Here is an 18,370-nt window from a genome sequence, read left to right as displayed (position 1 = left end):
GGAGGGCATCTTTAATCACATGGGAAGGGAAATTGCGGTCTCTAAAGAAGGAGGCCATCTGGTGTGTTCTTTGGTGGAACTGGTCCTCCTGGGAGCAAATACGGTGGAGGCGGAGGAATTGGGAATACGGCATTTTCGCAGGAGGTAGGGTGGGAAGAGGTGTAATCCAGGTAGCTGTGGGAGTCGGTGGGTTTGTAAAAAATGTCGGTATCAAGTCGGTCGCCATTAATGGAGAAGGAGAGGTCCAGGAAGGGGAGGGAGGTGTCAGAGATGGTCCAGGTAAATTTGAGGTCAGGGTGGAATGTGTTGGTGAAGTTGATGAATTGCTCAACCTCCTGGTATTGAGAAAAATTTGCATATTAAACAGCTTGCCACCTGCCGGTCTCATTATTGTTCTTAAATTTCAATGAAATTCCGTGACTTATTTTCAATATCTGGAAGTTTAGCAAATTGGATGCATTTCTTTACATTTCAAGTATACTTCTGGGGTCTGTCTCAATGACCAGTAGGTTAGTAGAATGTGGCAGAACCAAACCAAACACATTTTAAATAAATATTCATGGTTTATCATGTTTTCATTGCTTTGACATTCGAGGTTGATGTGTTTAACAAGACAAATTTAATCTAGTTGCTCCCTGAGAAGTGTATATTTAAATTTTTAGGAACCTTTGGCATTTGGCAACCAATCCAATATTAATAATTTCAGAATCTGAATTGGAATTATTTTACTTTGCTTTTAATATTCAAAATACACAAACAATAAACTCACCCAAGTTCAAATAAAAAGGAATTGCCCTGAGGAACATTGCATTCAATAAGGCACTCCTTGACAACCAATTATCATAATTCAAAGTTTGTGAGAAGATTTGTAGCTCGGGTGCTCGTTGCAGTGGTTCTGTTCGCCGAGCTGGAAGTTTTTGTTGCAAACGTTTCGTCCCCTGTCTAGGTGACATCCTCAGTGCCAGCGGACAGCTGAAACTGACAACCGGAAGCGGCAGGGACAGGCCACTATAATTGCCGGAGGAAACACCACAGAAGGGCTTCACAGGAGGCTCCCAAGCACTGAGGATGTCACCTAGACAGGGGACGAAACGTTTGCAACAAAAACTTCCAGCTCGGCGAACAGAACCACAGTAATTATCATAATTGTTGAACACTGCAGAAATACAGATAAACATGTTTTATTAAGGTCCTCCCTTGTAAGATCAGCACAAGGACCAGATAAGCCAGTTTCTATCGAGTTTTGATTATTTTTTTAAAAATGAATGGGAACCGTTCACATTTGCCATCTCTACCTTTAGAGGTTAAAATGTGACAGACAGAGCCAGTAACGGTTTAAAAGAAAATCCAAAATTTCTGGAGAAACTCAGCAGGTCTGGTAACATCCATGGAAAGAAAGCAGGGTTAATGTTCCAAATCCACTTCTGAAGATGGGTCACTAGGCTCTAAACATTAACCTTGCGCTTTCTCCACAGATGCTGCTGATCGGCTGAGTTTCTCCAGCAATTTCTGCTTTCGTTTCAGATTTCCAGCACCTGCAGTTCTTTGGTTTGTACCATTAACAATTTAGTTCCATCATGCTTACAGCTAAATATTATGTCAAATGATATGTTACATGTAATAAATTAGGCTTATTGCATCGAGTGAAATCATCCCTTTCTATCTACATCAAAAATGAAACTCAAGGTGAGGCAAAGTGGCATATTATTATACTAAGATATTGTATCAGAGTCCTATAAACTTGGTACATTTCATAAGAAATGATCACTTTAGCTACCCAGAGATTGAAAGCAGATTGAATGATATTTAATATTGGTGTAGTACAAGTTAATTAATTTAGGAAGAAATTTAAACAGGAGAAACACTTTTCCTCTATGTTTGCCGTTAATCATTTTAAACCTATAAACTCTAGTTAACATGTACCAGAGCAAATACCTGTGCTACCACCATACTTCAGTTTCTGTGAAGTGGAGAGATTCATTGATTTAGGTTCCATGTCTGGAAGAATAGCAAATTCTCCATACTTCTTCCATCAAAACCCCTCAAATTTGAATATCTCTATTATCATAGAATCTCTACAGAGTAGAAGTAGGCCATTTGATTCATCCAATCCACATGGACCTTCTGAAGAGCATCTCACTCACATCCATCCCCCTACCCTATCCCTGTAACCTTGCATTTACCATGGCTAATCTACCTAGCAAGCACATCTTTGGACCTTATGGGCAATTTAGATGGCCAATCCACCTAACCTGCACGTCTTTGGACTGTGGGAGGAAATCCATACAGACACAGGGAGAATGTGCAAACTTCACTCAGATAGTTACCCAAGGGTTTAATCGAACCGGAGTCTCTGGTACTGCAAGAGAGCAGTGCTACCCACTGTGCCTCCCTTAGGCAGATTAGGCCCTCACAACACTTGCTGTTCTAAGGACAACAATGCCAGTTTTGCAATTCTCTATACAATACATGACTATAAAATATTATAAGAATCCTCAGTTTGAATGTTGTATATAATTCTGAGCACTATACTTAGGTGGAATATGAGAGCTTTTTAAAAAAAAAGTACTGAGAAGATCTTACCAGGGTTATGTCAGGGATGAGGAACTTCAGTCATGTACTGTACAGAGATTTGCGAAGCTGGCATTGTTGTCCTTAGAACAGCAAATGTTGTGAGGGCCTAATCTGCCTAAGGGAGGCACAATAGCTCAGTGGGTACACTGCTCTCTTGCAGCACCAGTGACTGTAGCTTGTATAGTGCACAGGGAGAGGTAGCAGATTGTTACAGCTTGGAAAACTGAACAATAGAGGGAGAACATGAAGCTGTATGGCACTGTGCTACATCAGTGTCACTGCTACATGTGCCAGCAGCTTAGGCAGCAACACACTTCAACCAAATGGCCTTGACTGAAAGTTGAAGGAGACCAATCTCTGGCGGGATCAAGGGGGACCCGAGTCAGTCAGGGGATATTGCCAGTTAATCAAGGGGAATTCTGATTTAAGTGCTGGGAGTAGGCCACTGTCAGTTCTGCAGGTTAGGTGAAGCAATGCTGGGATTGGTCTATGGCTTTCTTGCACCGAGGGAAAGGAGGGACTAAGCATGATGACAGTGGATGGGATGCAATTAATAGTGATGCATGAACAGAGTGTTAAAGTGCCCTGAGTGTATGATAGGAAGCGCAGAGGGCAGAAGTGATTTGTAGTTTGGGAAAATGAAGTGCATTAGAGTCGTTCAGTGGCCATGATGTATGCAATAGTGAGAGTTATAGTCCATGAAATTTAGTGAGACTACTTTGCATTGACAGAGCTAGAGTGAATGGTGGCTTGAGAGAGTATATGAGAGTATTTACTCTTGTGGAGCATACAAGATCAATAACCTTCTCCCTACACTGTGGTGTGTTGCATTTCTCCTGCACACTGCCCTGACCCTGGTCTCTACCTTGGTCCAAGCTGGGTGAATCTGGTGGCATGTCCTCTTTTGTTGGAGGCCAGGAAAAAGAATGGTCCTCTTCTCCAGCTGGGAAGCGAGATGCCAGATTGTCTTTCTGGGTCGTGACTTCAGTAATAACAATGGACCAACACAATGTGAAGGGCAGTTCCTGGTTTACACCATATGAAGTGGTTTGCAGCTAGAGGTTAAATACAGTGCTAGTGGCATGAATGTCACTAAATTCCAACAGCAATAAGCATTTCCATCATTCCAGTTGCAAGATTCCACAAAAACAGATGAGGCTAATTGCATAATTAATGAGGTGAAGAGCAGAAGGTTGCAAGAGAAATGTCAACATAATGGACCAGATACCATGAATCTCACTTAAAAACATTTGGCAAAAAAAGGAAAATATCACCCTACGTTTCAAGTCAAATATGATTCTTCAGAAATGTTAGTATTAATTAATTTAATCTGCCTGTTCTTCCACTTCCTAAATTCACAAGACTGTCTATGGTGATAAATGTGGAGATTGTACACACTAGCAGTATTTGACAGTTTAGATTTCTAAAATGGAGTCAGATCAATTTGGATTCAGTTCCGTGAAGATAGTCTCTTTTAAAAAAAGGTCAGGCTGCCACATGGAGCAGTAACCTAACTGCATAATTTCCAAGCAAACATGTAGAGTCATAGAGATGTACAGCATGGAAACAGACCCTTCGGTCCAACCTGTCCACACCGACCAGATATCCCAAACCAATCTAGTTCCACCTGCCAGCACCCGGCCCATATCCCTCCAAATCCTTCCTATTCATATACCCATCCAAATGCCTCTAATTCAATTAAATGTCCATCAGGGCAAATCAAGTGTTAATTAATGGAATATTCATACTGCTGAGTTTACAACAGACAGAGAAAATAGACTAGAGGCCACAAATTTAGTTTTGACATGAGCCCAGAAGAATCAGGAATTCACTTCAGAAGAACAGTTTTCTCCTAGCAAATGGATCAAGGTTTTGGTTCAGGAGAACAGCAGAAGAGGTTAGCTTGAAGAGTCTGCAATCTGTTAGAAGTTGTAGAGAAGCTTTCAAAGGTATCAGCCCTGAAGACAGGTTTAGGCCATTAGCAGTGAAAGAAGGAACAAGCCAACAAAAAAAAAAAATCAGAAAGATGTAAACCGTCTCAGCAGCCCAAGAAGGAGAACTGGAAAAGTCAGTTAAGTTTCTCTGGGTTGAGATCTGTTGCTAGGAAACAAGAAAAAAAAAATTGTTTATCTATTTCTGTTACAATCTTTCTAAACTGTCATGTATATAGGTTTGGTTTTTCCTTTTGTGTAATAAACTTATATTCTTCTGTTAAAGAACACTTGCACCCTTTTATGAATATGTGCAGCGACTAATCAGTCCTCACCTACCACCCCACCAATCTCCAGATACATCGTATCATCCTTCGTCATTTCCGCCACCTCCAAACAGACCCCACCAGCAAGGATATATTTCCCTCCCTTCCCCTATCAGCGCTCCGGAAAGACCACTCCCTCCACGACTCCCTCGTCAGGGAGACAGGCTGCCTACTTGCGGAACGTTTCAGAGAACACCTCTGGGACACCTGCACCAACCAACCAAACCGCCCTGTGGCTGAACACTTTAACTCCCCCTCCCACGCCGCCAAGGACATGCAGGTCCTTGGCCTCCTCCATCACCAGACCATGGCAACACGACACCTGGAAGAAGAGCGCTTCATCTTCCACCTAGGAACCCTCCAACCACAAGGGGTGAATGCAGATTTCTCCAGCTTCCTAATTTCCCCTCCCCCCCTTATCTCGGTCCCAACCCTCAGACTCAGCACCACCTTCTTGTCCTGCAATCTTCTTCCCGACCTCTCCGCCCCCTCCCCCTCTCCGGCCTATCACTCTCACCTTAACCTCCTTCCACCTATCGCATTCCCACGCCTCTCCCCCAAAGTCCCTCCTCTCTACCTTATATCTTAGCCTGCTTGGCACACCTTCCTCATTCCTGAAGAAGGGCTTATGCCCGAAACATCAATTCTCCTGCTCCTTGGATGCTGCCTGACCTGCTGTGCTTTTCCAGCAACACATTTTTCAGCTCTGATCTCCAGCATTTGCAGTCCTCACTTTCTACCAGTGACTAATCACCATTGTAACTAACTGCAAAAATTGAATTTATGATTTATTAAGCCAGATTCCTCTCTAGGATCTGACTTATCCATTTATTAACATTAGCTCGTATCTGAAACCTGTTCCTCTCTCGGAAGATTCCACTTCAAACATATGTACCATTATACATATACTGCAACTTTAAATCCTCATTTAAAGTACACAGCATTTTCTTACCAGAGATGGTTTATTGAGCGAAATATTTTGTTTAAACAAAGGATATTTTCTAAACTAAATTTGCCACAGTAGAAACAGTTATTTGCCATGTTTTGATAACAGGTCAACCACTAACAGACATTATTTATCATTAGAATTAAAGGATTTATAGTAAGTAGTTATTTTCCTGAAATTCTTAACATTTATAACAAAAAAAAGGGAGAGGAGTTAGCAAAAAGATCTGGATATTTGATCATCTATACTCCCTCCTCATAGCTTTAATTACTTCTCCTCAAGCTAAATAGGAAAGGGAGCTGTAGTTTAAACTTGGAACAAATGCTGTACTAAACTTGAATACTACAAAAGTTAAGTTAAATGAAGTTGCTTAAAACAGACTTACCTATAGGATATCCCAAAGCAAAATCATTACTCTGTGTAGCAAAAATTGGGAAGAGTCCAGCTTTACCAAATCGGTTTTCAGGACTTGCTATCAGGAGAGTCAGCGTGCAAACTATTATGAAAACTGTAACCTTAGCCACAAGAACACTCCAAAGAAAATTCCAGTTTACGTGAACGAAGTTTAAAACCACCATGTTCTTAAAAAGGAGGCCAGGCAGTGCAAACTTCGAAACAAAGCTTCCTAAACCTTTGGCTTGTGTAGAAGTAATGATGTTCACTCGTCCAGCAACATATCCACAAAGAATAATGCCAAAACACTCTAGAAGAGCTGGGAAAAGTCTATCAATAGACATTGAAGGAACAAAGCTCACAGAGGAATTTGTGCCAATCTCCAAAACTGCCATTCTGTTAACTTCAAGGCTGTTTGTATTACAGGCAAATTGTAATTTATGAAGCGAGTCAATGATGATATTGTTGTTATATCAAATAAAAGGTGCTTATTGGGTCCTGAAAGAGAAAGAAAAACAACAACAATTTGATCATGTTTTTACTCATAGCATTAAGAAACAAATAGCAATTATCTTTTACAATCTTCTCCCTCTCTGATGGCAATGATCCAGAACAGATCTGTCTGATTGTAATCATATCAAAGAAATGCCCACTTGTTGCACCATGTGTTTTGCAGCTACGCTTCAGAGTCTGGCCACTCTGAAATAGCTCCATTGCAGCCTGTTATCTAGGCCTCAAAGCAGTACAAGGACAATGACACCACACACACACACACACAGTATGCCAGAGGATCTCGATTGTCCCTCAAGAGCAGCAGCTAACCCATAGAGATTAACTCAAAAGTAAATGTAATGAAATTTCTGAACGTATTGTGATTTTTTATTTTTGTTATCTTTCACTTCAACATTTATGCAATATTTATTGATCGATATCAAATGTAATGATTTTAAAATTTCTTTTAAAATATTTAATACTTCTAAGTGTAATTAGTATTTCTGATTTATTTTAACACACAGTGTCATTAAATAATTTCCAGAAAATGAATATAGGTGAGTGCTTTAAGTAAAGGGCTGAGGAAAGAAGAAAGTGGGTAAGGAGGTGGGCAGGTGAGAAGGCTGGCAGGGTTGTAAGGTGACAGGTAAGTGAAGTGAAGTGGCAAACAGAGGATGAGGGTTCAGAGGAGTCGGTTCTGGTCAGAAGATTTCACAGTGGGCCTGGTCAGGGGCGGGGAGTAGAGAGGTGATGGATATGATCAGGTCAGCCAATTTGATTGGGGGATAGAGTGTCTGAGAGAGTTGGGGGCACCAATTCCAGGGTTGTATCAGAGGTCAAGTCAGGCGTGTGGCTGTGTGTGTGGCTGTGTCTGATTATGCTGCTACAACGACCATCTCCCAATTAGAAGATCTGGGTCATTAGTTCATTGCTGACACACTATTCAATGGCTTCTGGTTCCTCATTCAAGACCTAGTGTCTCTTATTCTATTGGTGGCACAAATGTTTTGTGGTCAAGCCCGATTTAAATCTCACTTAACACATCAACATAACCAGTTACAGTATGGGTCACTAAATACCACAGGGACAGCAGCCATGCTCATTCTTTACTTTCCATAATCCACAGGCATTAATGCAAAGGGTACAGTCCAAGTATTTTGGCTAAGATGAGCCTTATCTTTACACCTGGAGATTCAGCTGTCATTTCCTACACTTAAATTTCACAAGATGTTTCAATCCTTCTTTTGTGTTATAAATTTACTTGGCTCCAAAAGAAAACATAGGTATAAAGTTGTTTAACAATTGAATAACCGATGATCTGTGGCTTTCTGCAACTCATGACCTACCATCATTGTTTAAATGAAGGGTTTTCTATCTGAAATATTTTCTCTTTGCAGATATTGCTAGGCCTGTTTTCTATTTTTAACATTTTCTGATTTCATTTCAATGTTGTGGATCTAGTTTCTCCCCTACATAGCCATACTTACTCAGTTATTGTAATTCCACTAATTAATAAAGGTAAGTAATGATTGAAATCTCTTTGCTAAAAGTTGTACAAGAACCATTAAATTAATAAACTATCAATGCAATAGCATAGTATTTTTGATAACAAGCACTGACATAATATGCTGAATTTTTCTTTGGTGTAGAGTTCAATAATTTCACACAAGACAGAAAACTTGCCTCCTTCACCAAACCTAATAGGCAACCGACACTATGTAGGGATGTTTAATTCAGTGCCAATCTCGGAGTTTTCCCAAAAACATAAAAGTATTTGTGTTAAGACTAAATGTTTTTCTACCTTAAGTGAACTTTGAACTGTATTTGGGTAGGGCAGGGGATTTGGGTTAAGTTAGGAGACTCAGCGGCTGTCAGAGTGAATCTGGACAGGTGTTGGGTGCAGGGAGGAGGTGGGGATGATCAAGCTAGGCCAGGGTTGCGGCGTTGTTGGGAAGGAATAGGGCTCAGTTTCAGGGGAATTTTGGAGTACGACTTCATGAAGAGCATTGCAAAACCCATGGTGATATGGTTTACTGTTTAGTTCGGTGTTTGCAATTTTAGCTGCTTCACTGAACAAACAAATTCTGCATTACGTTCATGATCCTGCCCTTATATTTGTTTCCACTTACTTTGATAGTTAGGGCAAAGGAAGGAATTAACTAACAAGTAATTATTGCCAACAACAAGTAGTATTATTTTATGCAGCAATATTGAATGATGTGCTCGAAAGCTGCTTTATCAGAGAGAAGTGAGCCAATAGAATAAACAAGTACAACAACTCATGAAGCGTTTTGAGTCATAAAAATGTTCTCAGGTGCTTCGCAAAAACATACATATCTCACTAACTCGATACTCTCTCAGATACTTTAACATAATCAGAATCAGTGCATCCAATTATTTGATGTAAATTCCAACTATAGTTTATGTATGGTTTAAAAAACACTGATTACACACAGAGATACTATGTTTCTTAGAGCAGATTACATCTAAGCTATTTTGGGGAGAGATGATTTTATTATCTCAAAAGAAATGGGGCTGCAGGAGAAGCAGATGAAGCAACATTACTCAGACATTTAACTGTATCCCCTTGACATTCAACAGAACCATCACAAAGCTAATCTCACTCCCACTATTAACATCCTGAGAATTACCATCGACTGGAAGCTTAACTAGAAAAAACTCCTGAATACCATGACAATGGCAGCACATCAGAGGTTTACAATTCTACAGAGAGTAACTTATATCCTAACTCTCTAAAGCTGTTTACCTTTTACACAGCACAGGAAAGGCATTTGATAAAATACATTTGCCTGGGAGAGTGCAACTCCAAAACATTTAGAAGTTCAACACCATCCAGGAAAAGGCACCCGGTTTCACCAGGACCATAGTCTACCTCCTCAAACTTTCACTCTTTCCACCACTGGAAGACATTGGAAGTAGTACAACACATCTAAAGGATGCACTGCAGCAAATTATCAAGTCTCCTTCCATACCTACAAGCTAGACTACCAAGAAAAAAAGGCTATAAACACTTAGGAACACCATCATCTGCATGTTGCCATGAATCATCCTGACTTGGAGATATAACCATCATTGTCAATGAGTCAAAATCATGGCATTCCTACTCCAACAGCACTGTGGATGTACCAGTACACTGACTATAGCCTCTCAACTGCAGCAACCAACCAACCATCTTCTCAAGAGCAAGAAGGAATGATCAATTAATGCTGGCCTCATCAATGTGCCCAAACAATTAAAAAACAAACAAACCAAGTGACTAACACTATCAAGACGACTCCCCTAGGGGTAACAATCTATAAACTACAATCCCAGGCTGTATGGGTGGAGTGTTTGAAATCCATATGCGAATAATTATGTTAAATAGAGAGAGAAATGCGTGGTTGATAAATTCAGCACAACTATTAATAGTAAATTCACATCTTATTCCTGTTTCAGATTCAGTTTATTCTTTGTCATTTTAATATAATAATAAATATTCTGTGATTGTATATCAGCTGTTGATAAAACAACTTGCTCAGTGGATCACAAAGAATAGCTTCTTGAATTGCTAGGCAATTATGAATACAGGCCTAACCAAATTAAAAAAAAAACTGATGCTAAATTAGGAGCAACAAATTATTCAAAGAAACATAGAAATTAGGAGTGGGCATAGGCCATTCAGCCCTTTGAGCCTGATTCGCCATTAATTGTGTTCATGGCTAATCATCGAACTCAATAGCCTGTTCTTGCTTATCCCCCATATCCCCTCATCCCATTAGCCCCAAGTGCTATATCCAAATTCTTCTTGAAATTATACAATGTTTTGGCCTTGAAATCTTGATACAAAATATTTGAAATGCATTTCTTCTGGAATTAGTAGTTATAAGACCTCTGAATTTGATTTAAAATGTTAAACCAGCAAAATCCTAAAGGAATTATTGGAACATTTTATCCAAAGGGTAGGAAGAGTATACCAAAGTAAACAGCTTCATGTAAATCCTTCCAGTCAGGAAGCTTTCCTGCAGCATGACAAACCCTGGGAAAGCAACCAAAGGCAAACAAATTACTGTTACCAAAGTTCAGTCTGCCATATTGGATCTAGAGGGAACTGACTATTTTCTTTTTCCCATGTGTCCACTGGTGACAAAGATTGAATTAAAAGGCAGGTGTTATTACTAATTTTATACATTAGACTGTATATAGCTAAGTATCCAGGTTCCTTAAATTAACAAATAAAGAACTAGTTTATTGCAAAACAAAACTTGCTCAAGCGAAGTTTACAAAAATGTACACAAACATACACATTAACCCCCAGGTCTGACAAATACAAAACACTACAAAAAGAGAGTGTTTTTTAAAGAGAAAAATTAAAGATAACATTTGGAACAAAAAAAAACTATTCACAGATTTTTCAATTGCTGGCCACAGCCAAAGACAACTTCCACACAAGCTACTTGCACTGGGGATCAGTTATGGCTGACTGAATTACTTTCAGAGACAGTGTGTAGATTCAAACTTCTCTTTTAAGAACGCTTCACTTGTTGTGATGAGGCCTTCCAATAGGATTTCAAGTCACAAATTTGGATGGAGGGGTATCAGAGAAACAGAAGATAAAGTCTATTCCCCTGTGGCAACTTCTTTCTGACTATCTGTGTTTAAAACCAGTTGTTTTGCATTCATAATCTGGGTTACGTAACTCTCTCTGAAAGTTATATACTCTATCTTTCCATTCAAGCAGTTTATTACAAATTTAAAATTGCAAACTTAAATACAATAGCTTCAAGCAAAGCTTTCTTTTCAAAAGGTTTGAGATATGTATAAATATCCAACTGATATTATAAATTAACATTTCACCTACCATATTCATAACACACTTCCACTAAATATTTAAAAAAAGTGTGTTTATACCATTATTCTTTTGTTACAAAATCCACATGGTAGTATGAATGCTACAGACACATTAATAACTGTGCTATGTGAATGAATTCTGTAATATTAATTGGGTATATGGGTAAATTCATTGTTCTCTTTACATAATTCACTGCATGCACTTTCACGCCTAGATTGTGTTGCTTAAGAAATGACACTCAAGTGGAACACTCAGCCTCAATGCACCATTCTTTCCTATTTAACTTTCTTCAGGCTGCAGTCCAATTCAAATCCTATTAGAGGCTAATATTTTTAAGGTGGAGCAACAATTACCACATGTCTGCATTTATCCCATCAGTACATATGTAAACAGAGCTACAGCCAATAATTCCACCAAGTTGTGCAGGTGCACAGATATAATTCAATAAGGAATGCACCATGCAGGGAACAAACAGGCCGCACACAATGTTCGATTTGAGATACATATTTGCTTTGTAATACACACAAAACTTACAGAGAATGTAGAGTTGGCTGCACTCAGCAATAATAAGTTAAATAGAACCATTGGAGACAGTCACTAACAGAAGAAAATTAAAATGCTGTCCCATACTAAAAAACAGACAACTTATTTATATCTCTACAACAAACAGTAAAATGCTATGCAGCTGCATAGAGCAAAGCAGAAGGAAACTTGTTAATGTTACAACAAATAGCGAATAATTCAATTATCCAGGGAATCTGCTCCAAGTTGGTAACGGGAAAACATTGTCAGAAATTATATTCATGCAGGCATTTCGTAATGACTAGTGCAATCAGGCCCAGACTTAGCTGATTAAGTTCTTCAAACCTAAGACTGAAATGAAGAAGGGGTCTCATGGTGAAATACAAAAGGATGATAATGCCCAAGACCATATGCTGGGGGGCGGGGGGGGGAAGGAGGAGGACAGAGGACGATGAGGAGGACAAGGAGGAGGAGGAAATCAATGCTGGGAGATAACAGAGAAAGAGTTAAATTGCTAGGATCGTTACACTTCTTGAACCAATAACCATTCATACTGCCAAAAACACTGATTTGATGAACCCTTTTGTGCAACCCTTACGTCAGATGTTGATCATTTAAAAACAAAATTATGTTTGGTAATGTATCTTTGAAGAAAAATGTGAAAGTAACAAGTTGTGTTTAGATCATGTCCTACTTACTGTGCACGCATTCCTTTAGCAAGCTTCTTGAAACTCAAATCCTAGCATGATCATCACTGAATTTCTGAAAGTAAGATTCAATTACATTGTATTTTAACGCATGCTAAACTATATATGTTATACACTGAAGCACAATTATTAGAATTATATTGAATAAATTAACAATTAGTCAAATTATTTTAATATCTTCAAATTTATCAAAGGGAGACATTGAGGAGCTGCTTGGTTTAGGGCTTTGAAGGACAAAAGACCAGATTTTTGTTTAAAGATTCTGATGTAAACTGTTACACAGAAAGTATAACTTCCAAATCAGTAAAAGCAATGCAGCCCCTCAGTTTTACATCCACGTGTTCCTTGGCCTTTACTCCAGAGAAATCCTATGCTCCAACTAAATCTATTTGCCAGTTTCCGAAATCTAGTCTAGGAACAGACTAATTTTGCTAACTAGCTTGCTTTACCCAAGAGAAAAAAACTATGCAAATTCCTCTCCAGTCTCTGGCCACTACCTGCATTTAGTGACAATTCCATTAATTTTCTCCAAGACAGTTTCTTTGATTTTTACTGACTTCAAATCCAAAAGTGTAACTGCACTTACAATCTGCTTCAATGCACCTGAAATTCTGATCTAAAGTTGTACTGTTTCTTCCTCTCCTTGACGAAAATCACCTACTATAAAGGAAGGGCACATGCCCGAAACGTCGATTCTCCTGCTCCTTGGATGCTGCCTGACCTGCTGTGCTTTTCCAGCAACACATTTTCAGCTCTGATCTCCAGCATCTGCAGTCCTCACTTTCTCTTACTATAAAGGATAGTCAAAGAGCCAGTGTCATCCCGTACAAATTGAACGTCACATGTTTACCTCTTTCATATTTTCAACACCATTGACCAAACAATCCTTTTCCAACAACTCTAGTACAGATTAATCCTTTGAGTTGTTGCTCTACATTAATTCAGCTCCACTACCTGTTTATCCTCTACTCGAAATACTGAACGTGTCCTACCCTCCCTGAAAAATCAAACATGATACCCCATTGCCATGATCCATCATTCAATTTTCTTATAAAGTGTTAACTGTCCCTCAATTGCTGCAGATATATTGCACCATATAGTGCACATGCATTATGAACATTTAGGAGCAAACAAGCTGAATGCAACATCCACAATATCGCTTACTAGCTTCATGGGACATGCCTTTCTCCCCAGTGTTACAGGAATTGTCCAGATCTTTCCCAGTCCCAAACTGAAAGAGACCAAATGATGAGACCAATATTATTGAACTTGTTGTGATCTTTTCATTGCAGTTACTAAGTTAAGGAGAAGTTAGATAATCAGTTAGCCAAGTAAATAAGCACTAGCTGAACTGTCACAAGACTGGACTGTGGCACAAAACATCATAATGTCACAGCCAACAGAAATTTGGCTTAAACTATTTTAATATTAACTCAGTCACAGTTTACTGCACTTATTTTTAACTCTTTAGGCTGTTACATTTATGTCCTTTCTGCCATACATTCTGAAAAAGTTTGGCTGTTTTAGTGTTTTCTTTCACTCTCAAAATGTTAACCACAGAGTCATAAGATATGTACAGCACAGAAATAGACCGTTCGCTCCAACTCATCCATGCTGACCAAATATCCTAACCCAAACTAGTCCCATTTACCAGCATTTGGCCCATAAGCCTCTAAATCCTTCCTATTCATATACCCATCCAGATGCCTTTTAAATATTGTAATTGTACCAGCCTCCACCACTTCCTCTGGCAGCTCATTCCATTTACACACCACCCTCTGCGTGAAACAGTTGCCCCTTAGGTCCCTTTTAAAACTCTCCCTTCTCACCCTAAACCTGCCCCAACCCAAGGAAAAGACCGTGTGTCTAGCCCATACTTGCCCCTCAATTTTGTAAACCTCTATAAGGTCATCCCTCAGCCTCCGACGCTCCAGGGAAAACAATCCCAACCTTTCAGCCTCTCCCTATAGCTCCAACCCTGGCAACATCCTTGTAAATCTTTTCTGAACCCTTTCACGTTTCACAACATTACTCTGATAGGAAGGAGACCAGAACTGCACACAATATTCTTAAAGGGGCCTAACCAATGTCCTGTATTGCTGCAACATGACCTCCCAACTCCAAAACTCAATGCTCCAATAAAGGAAAGCATACGAAATGCCTTCTTTACTATCCTACTAACCCCTGTCTCCACTTTCAAGGAACTATGAACCAATTGGATTATTTAATTATTGTCAAACATGAAAGATGGATTTTCTTTTAAGTATTGCAATCATGGGTTATGGGAAAATGCAAGAAAGTAGAGTTGGTTACTATCAGATCAACCATGATCTCACTGAATGGGAAACCAGAATCAGTAGGCTGAATGACCTATTTCTGCTCCTATGTCTTATAAGCTTATAGTCTCACATCCCTGACACCCCAACAAGCAACTGCTGTTAGACTATTCCTTTCCCAAACTGTCAGATTTTCTTCCTTCAAATTAGCAAGCTATCTGTAGAGAAATTTTTCCTGTTAAGGATCACAATGAAAATGATGGCCAGTATTTTCCATTTCAAACTTAAACTATGGCATGCATATGTTAAAGATTGTTCCCTCTGCCACGCCCTTGGCAGGTTGTTTGGCACAATTGCATATTTTTCACCTCATTATCTATACAAGTGAGATGTTTCACAAGTGACTCAGCGAATCACAAATATAAGTGAGTGGTAAGTCCTTGGTCCGGGCAGGACCTTTCAGAGTTGAAACTGCTGGGGCCAGCTGGACACCATTTCACTTGCTGTAAGCCAGGAACTTCCCAGGAGCCTGTGTTGTTTCTCCAGACTTCCCGTCCCCTCTTGACGGTACCACAGAAGGAGCAGAAATATGCTCCTCACTTCAGTGATGCTTCCTTACAGGTTCTGGGAAAGAAGGGAGTTCCTATCCCCAGGAAACAGATCCAGTATTAAACCTGTCCTATCCGATCTCAGGTAGCTTCAAAGATCAGTGCCCCGTGGACTTCACCAATGCCCCTAGATACAGAAGAAATTTAATCATCTGCTGCACTCTGCAAAGATAAATAACACTGCCTTCTCTCAGTCAGCTTATATTCACTGGGCACCACTCAGTCTAACTGTGCCACCATGCTAGTATCTCTCAAAGGGCAATAGCTACAAGCCTTAGCATCTTGTATAAGGGCTTACAGCCAAATCCTGCTTTTAAAACACAAATCCTTCATGGGTACAGTGCTTCCTACTTGCTTACTATGGATGGCCCACCCCCTGGCATAGTCATGCATACTCAAACTGTTCCTGCACCCATTGTCATCACATTCAACCCCTCCCTTTACCTCACTGCAGGACTAAGGTCTCCCTCAACCCCACACAGTGCGCCAAGGAGAGGGGGGAATGACAGACATTATACCATTTGAGAAGTGGGAAACTGAGTTGGCTGGGGAAGACCTGGATTGCACCTGTTTCTGTGGCAATGACAAACAAGGAAAGAGCAATGAAGCGAGTAAGCAACATTGTGGACATGCAGTCTGCCCATCTCAGATGTGCATGAGGCAAACACATTAGTCTACAAGGGCTATTGTGCATCTTCACTAACTAATTATTTCTCTATTCTACAAGGACTGGTGCCATACAGAAGTCAACCAAGCACACAAGGACACAGCCTTGACCCATCAGCATCACCATTTCTGAGGACAAAGGCTCTGACACCTCAGATAACCCACAAATAAGATATTCACCTAAAACTTCCACCAGCACTGTGTCATTCACCTTGGTGGGTACTTAACTAGACTTGAGGACGCAATCTGCTGAGCACAACACTGCCACATGTCCCCATCCAGTGGAGGAAGAAAAGCTGATAACGCTGAGCAGCCAGAAACCAGGCACTTGCTCAACCCTATCCAAATGACGTGGCCATAAATGACATGCTTAACCAGCAGAGCAGGGTACAGCAGGTAGATGTACCACAGGCCGGAATGAATATTGGAGGAGTCCTTCCACATTCTCACGACTATGGTGGCTATCTCGACTGAAAGTGGTGGCAGTTGCCTTGGAGAACCAGGTCCAGCAGAAGCTCAGTGACTGCCAGATATTGGCTTGGAGCTACACCCCATTTATGCTCAGCACTCTTGGCTGAAACAATTTGAGTCATTTAGTTCTTCATTAACATGAGAATTTCTCATGTTTCGGTAATGAATACTCTAAATTCATAGCTCTGTCTGCAGAGTTCCACTTTGCTTCAGCAAGCTTTAGTATTTCCAACACACCATGCTGTAAAATGAAGACCCAGTATTAAAAACATTTTGGCATTATTACAGCTTGAAACAAAAGAAATTATTTATTTCTGAAATGCTACACAATAGATACTGTGGGCACTTTTAACCACTTCACAAGAGAAGTTGAACAAATGTTTGAAATAAACAAGTACTAAATTACATACAGACAATATTTATAAATTAAGTAACAGCATTAAGGTTTTGAGCAAGTCATACGCCATGCCACTTATTGTTTCTTTACCTCTTTGCAAATCTCTTCTGTTACTGATTTATCTCTCTTGGCTTTAATGAAGTATTATACCAGAAGTTAATCTGCCTGGTCCTTCCACCGATGTTGAAGGATCTGCTTTTTGTAGGGGGTTCACTGGAACAATATATGCATCGTCCCAAGTTGAGCACCAACGTGATTTTAGATTTTACTGCGCATTTGAGAGTCAATGGCGCAATAATGCCTAATCCAACAACTGACATTTGCAACATCAAACGTGACAGGAATTCTAGTGGCCCCGTCCATTTCAGCTCTGTAACCCCTTAATAATCCAAGCAAGCCAGCAGCACAGAGCATTGTACCATTAGCTAGAGGTACAAAGCTTGGTAAAATATTTCTGCTGATCGTCACTGTCGCAAAATCTGAGCATGAAAATTAATCCAAACGCTGCGGTAGACTAAGACGCTAAAACGGCGCTTTCACACGAAGGCTGTACCTAACAGAAGCACGAATGTTTCTTTACTGCAGAATGCACTGAAAGACTGTTACCCCGGCACGTTACTGCTTGATCTCGTCCTTTTCCCCCTCGAGATTTCCCTATGCTGCCAAACCGCACTTCCCGCTCCGCCTCTCCTCTCCACCCCATTTCAGCAGAAGCTGTGCTGAGGAAGTGCGCCCCGCTCTGCCAGCCAGCGGATCTGACTCCCCCTGAGGAGATTTCCCGCAGCCCGAGTTGCTGCGGCTGCTGCTGTCACTCACTGCTGTGTTCAAAACGCTGCAGTGGGAGGGGGAGGCGAACGCCGAGATGGTGCACGCGTTGTGGCCCGCTTTTGAACTTCGCTTGTGATTTCAAACAAACCTGTTGACTATAACCTGGTATTGTCTGACTTCTGACCTTTTCCACCCCAGTCCAACATGGGCACCTCCACATCATTGTACTTTATTGGTCAACTTTTTTTTTATTTGAGTTAGGAAAAACAGTCACTGAATTATACAAGAGTTAAACGTCAGTTCAATGAATATTTTATTTCCAGATTCATTAATTGAGAAAACTGTGGTCAGTGTTAGATTATCTTAATAATAGCAGTAAGGTTTTTGAAATCAGCGATATCAGCTATCCAGTGAAATACCCTTCCCTCCATTTCCCCCAAAAGA

At 40.2% G+C, this 18,370-nt stretch overlaps 1 protein-coding gene across 9 annotated transcripts in view; it reads right to left on the bottom strand.

Annotated features, from left to right (window-relative positions):
* gpr155a (G protein-coupled receptor 155a) overlaps positions 1-18,034 on the bottom strand; it is a 59,122-nt gene extending 41,088 nt beyond the window's left edge. For 2 of the 9 annotated variants that reach the window (XM_043693586.1, XM_043693592.1), the window contains exons 1-3: positions 17,249-18,034; positions 12,732-12,795; positions 6,163-6,668 (exon numbers count right to left, since the gene is read on the bottom strand). In XM_043693586.1, the coding sequence (XP_043549521.1) occupies positions 6,163-6,565 (403 nt within the window). In that variant the 5' untranslated portion in view covers positions 6,566-6,668; positions 12,732-12,795; positions 17,249-18,034. Of the gene's footprint in view, positions 1-6,162; positions 6,669-12,731; positions 12,796-13,904; positions 13,972-16,696; positions 16,716-17,248 lie in introns of those variants that run through there. The other 7 variants (XM_043693587.1, XM_043693588.1, XM_043693594.1 and 4 more) reach the window with 7 other exon arrangements.
* Positions 18,035-18,370: the final 336 nt, after the last annotated feature.

The sequence above is a fragment of the Chiloscyllium plagiosum genome, chromosome 7 (assembly GCF_004010195.1).
Source record: "Chiloscyllium plagiosum isolate BGI_BamShark_2017 chromosome 7, ASM401019v2, whole genome shotgun sequence".
In the NCBI taxonomy this organism is placed as follows: Eukaryota; Metazoa; Chordata; class Chondrichthyes; order Orectolobiformes; family Hemiscylliidae; genus Chiloscyllium; species Chiloscyllium plagiosum.
Note: the sequence above shows the minus strand (reverse complement) of the source record. Positions and strands in the feature narration are given on the sequence as shown.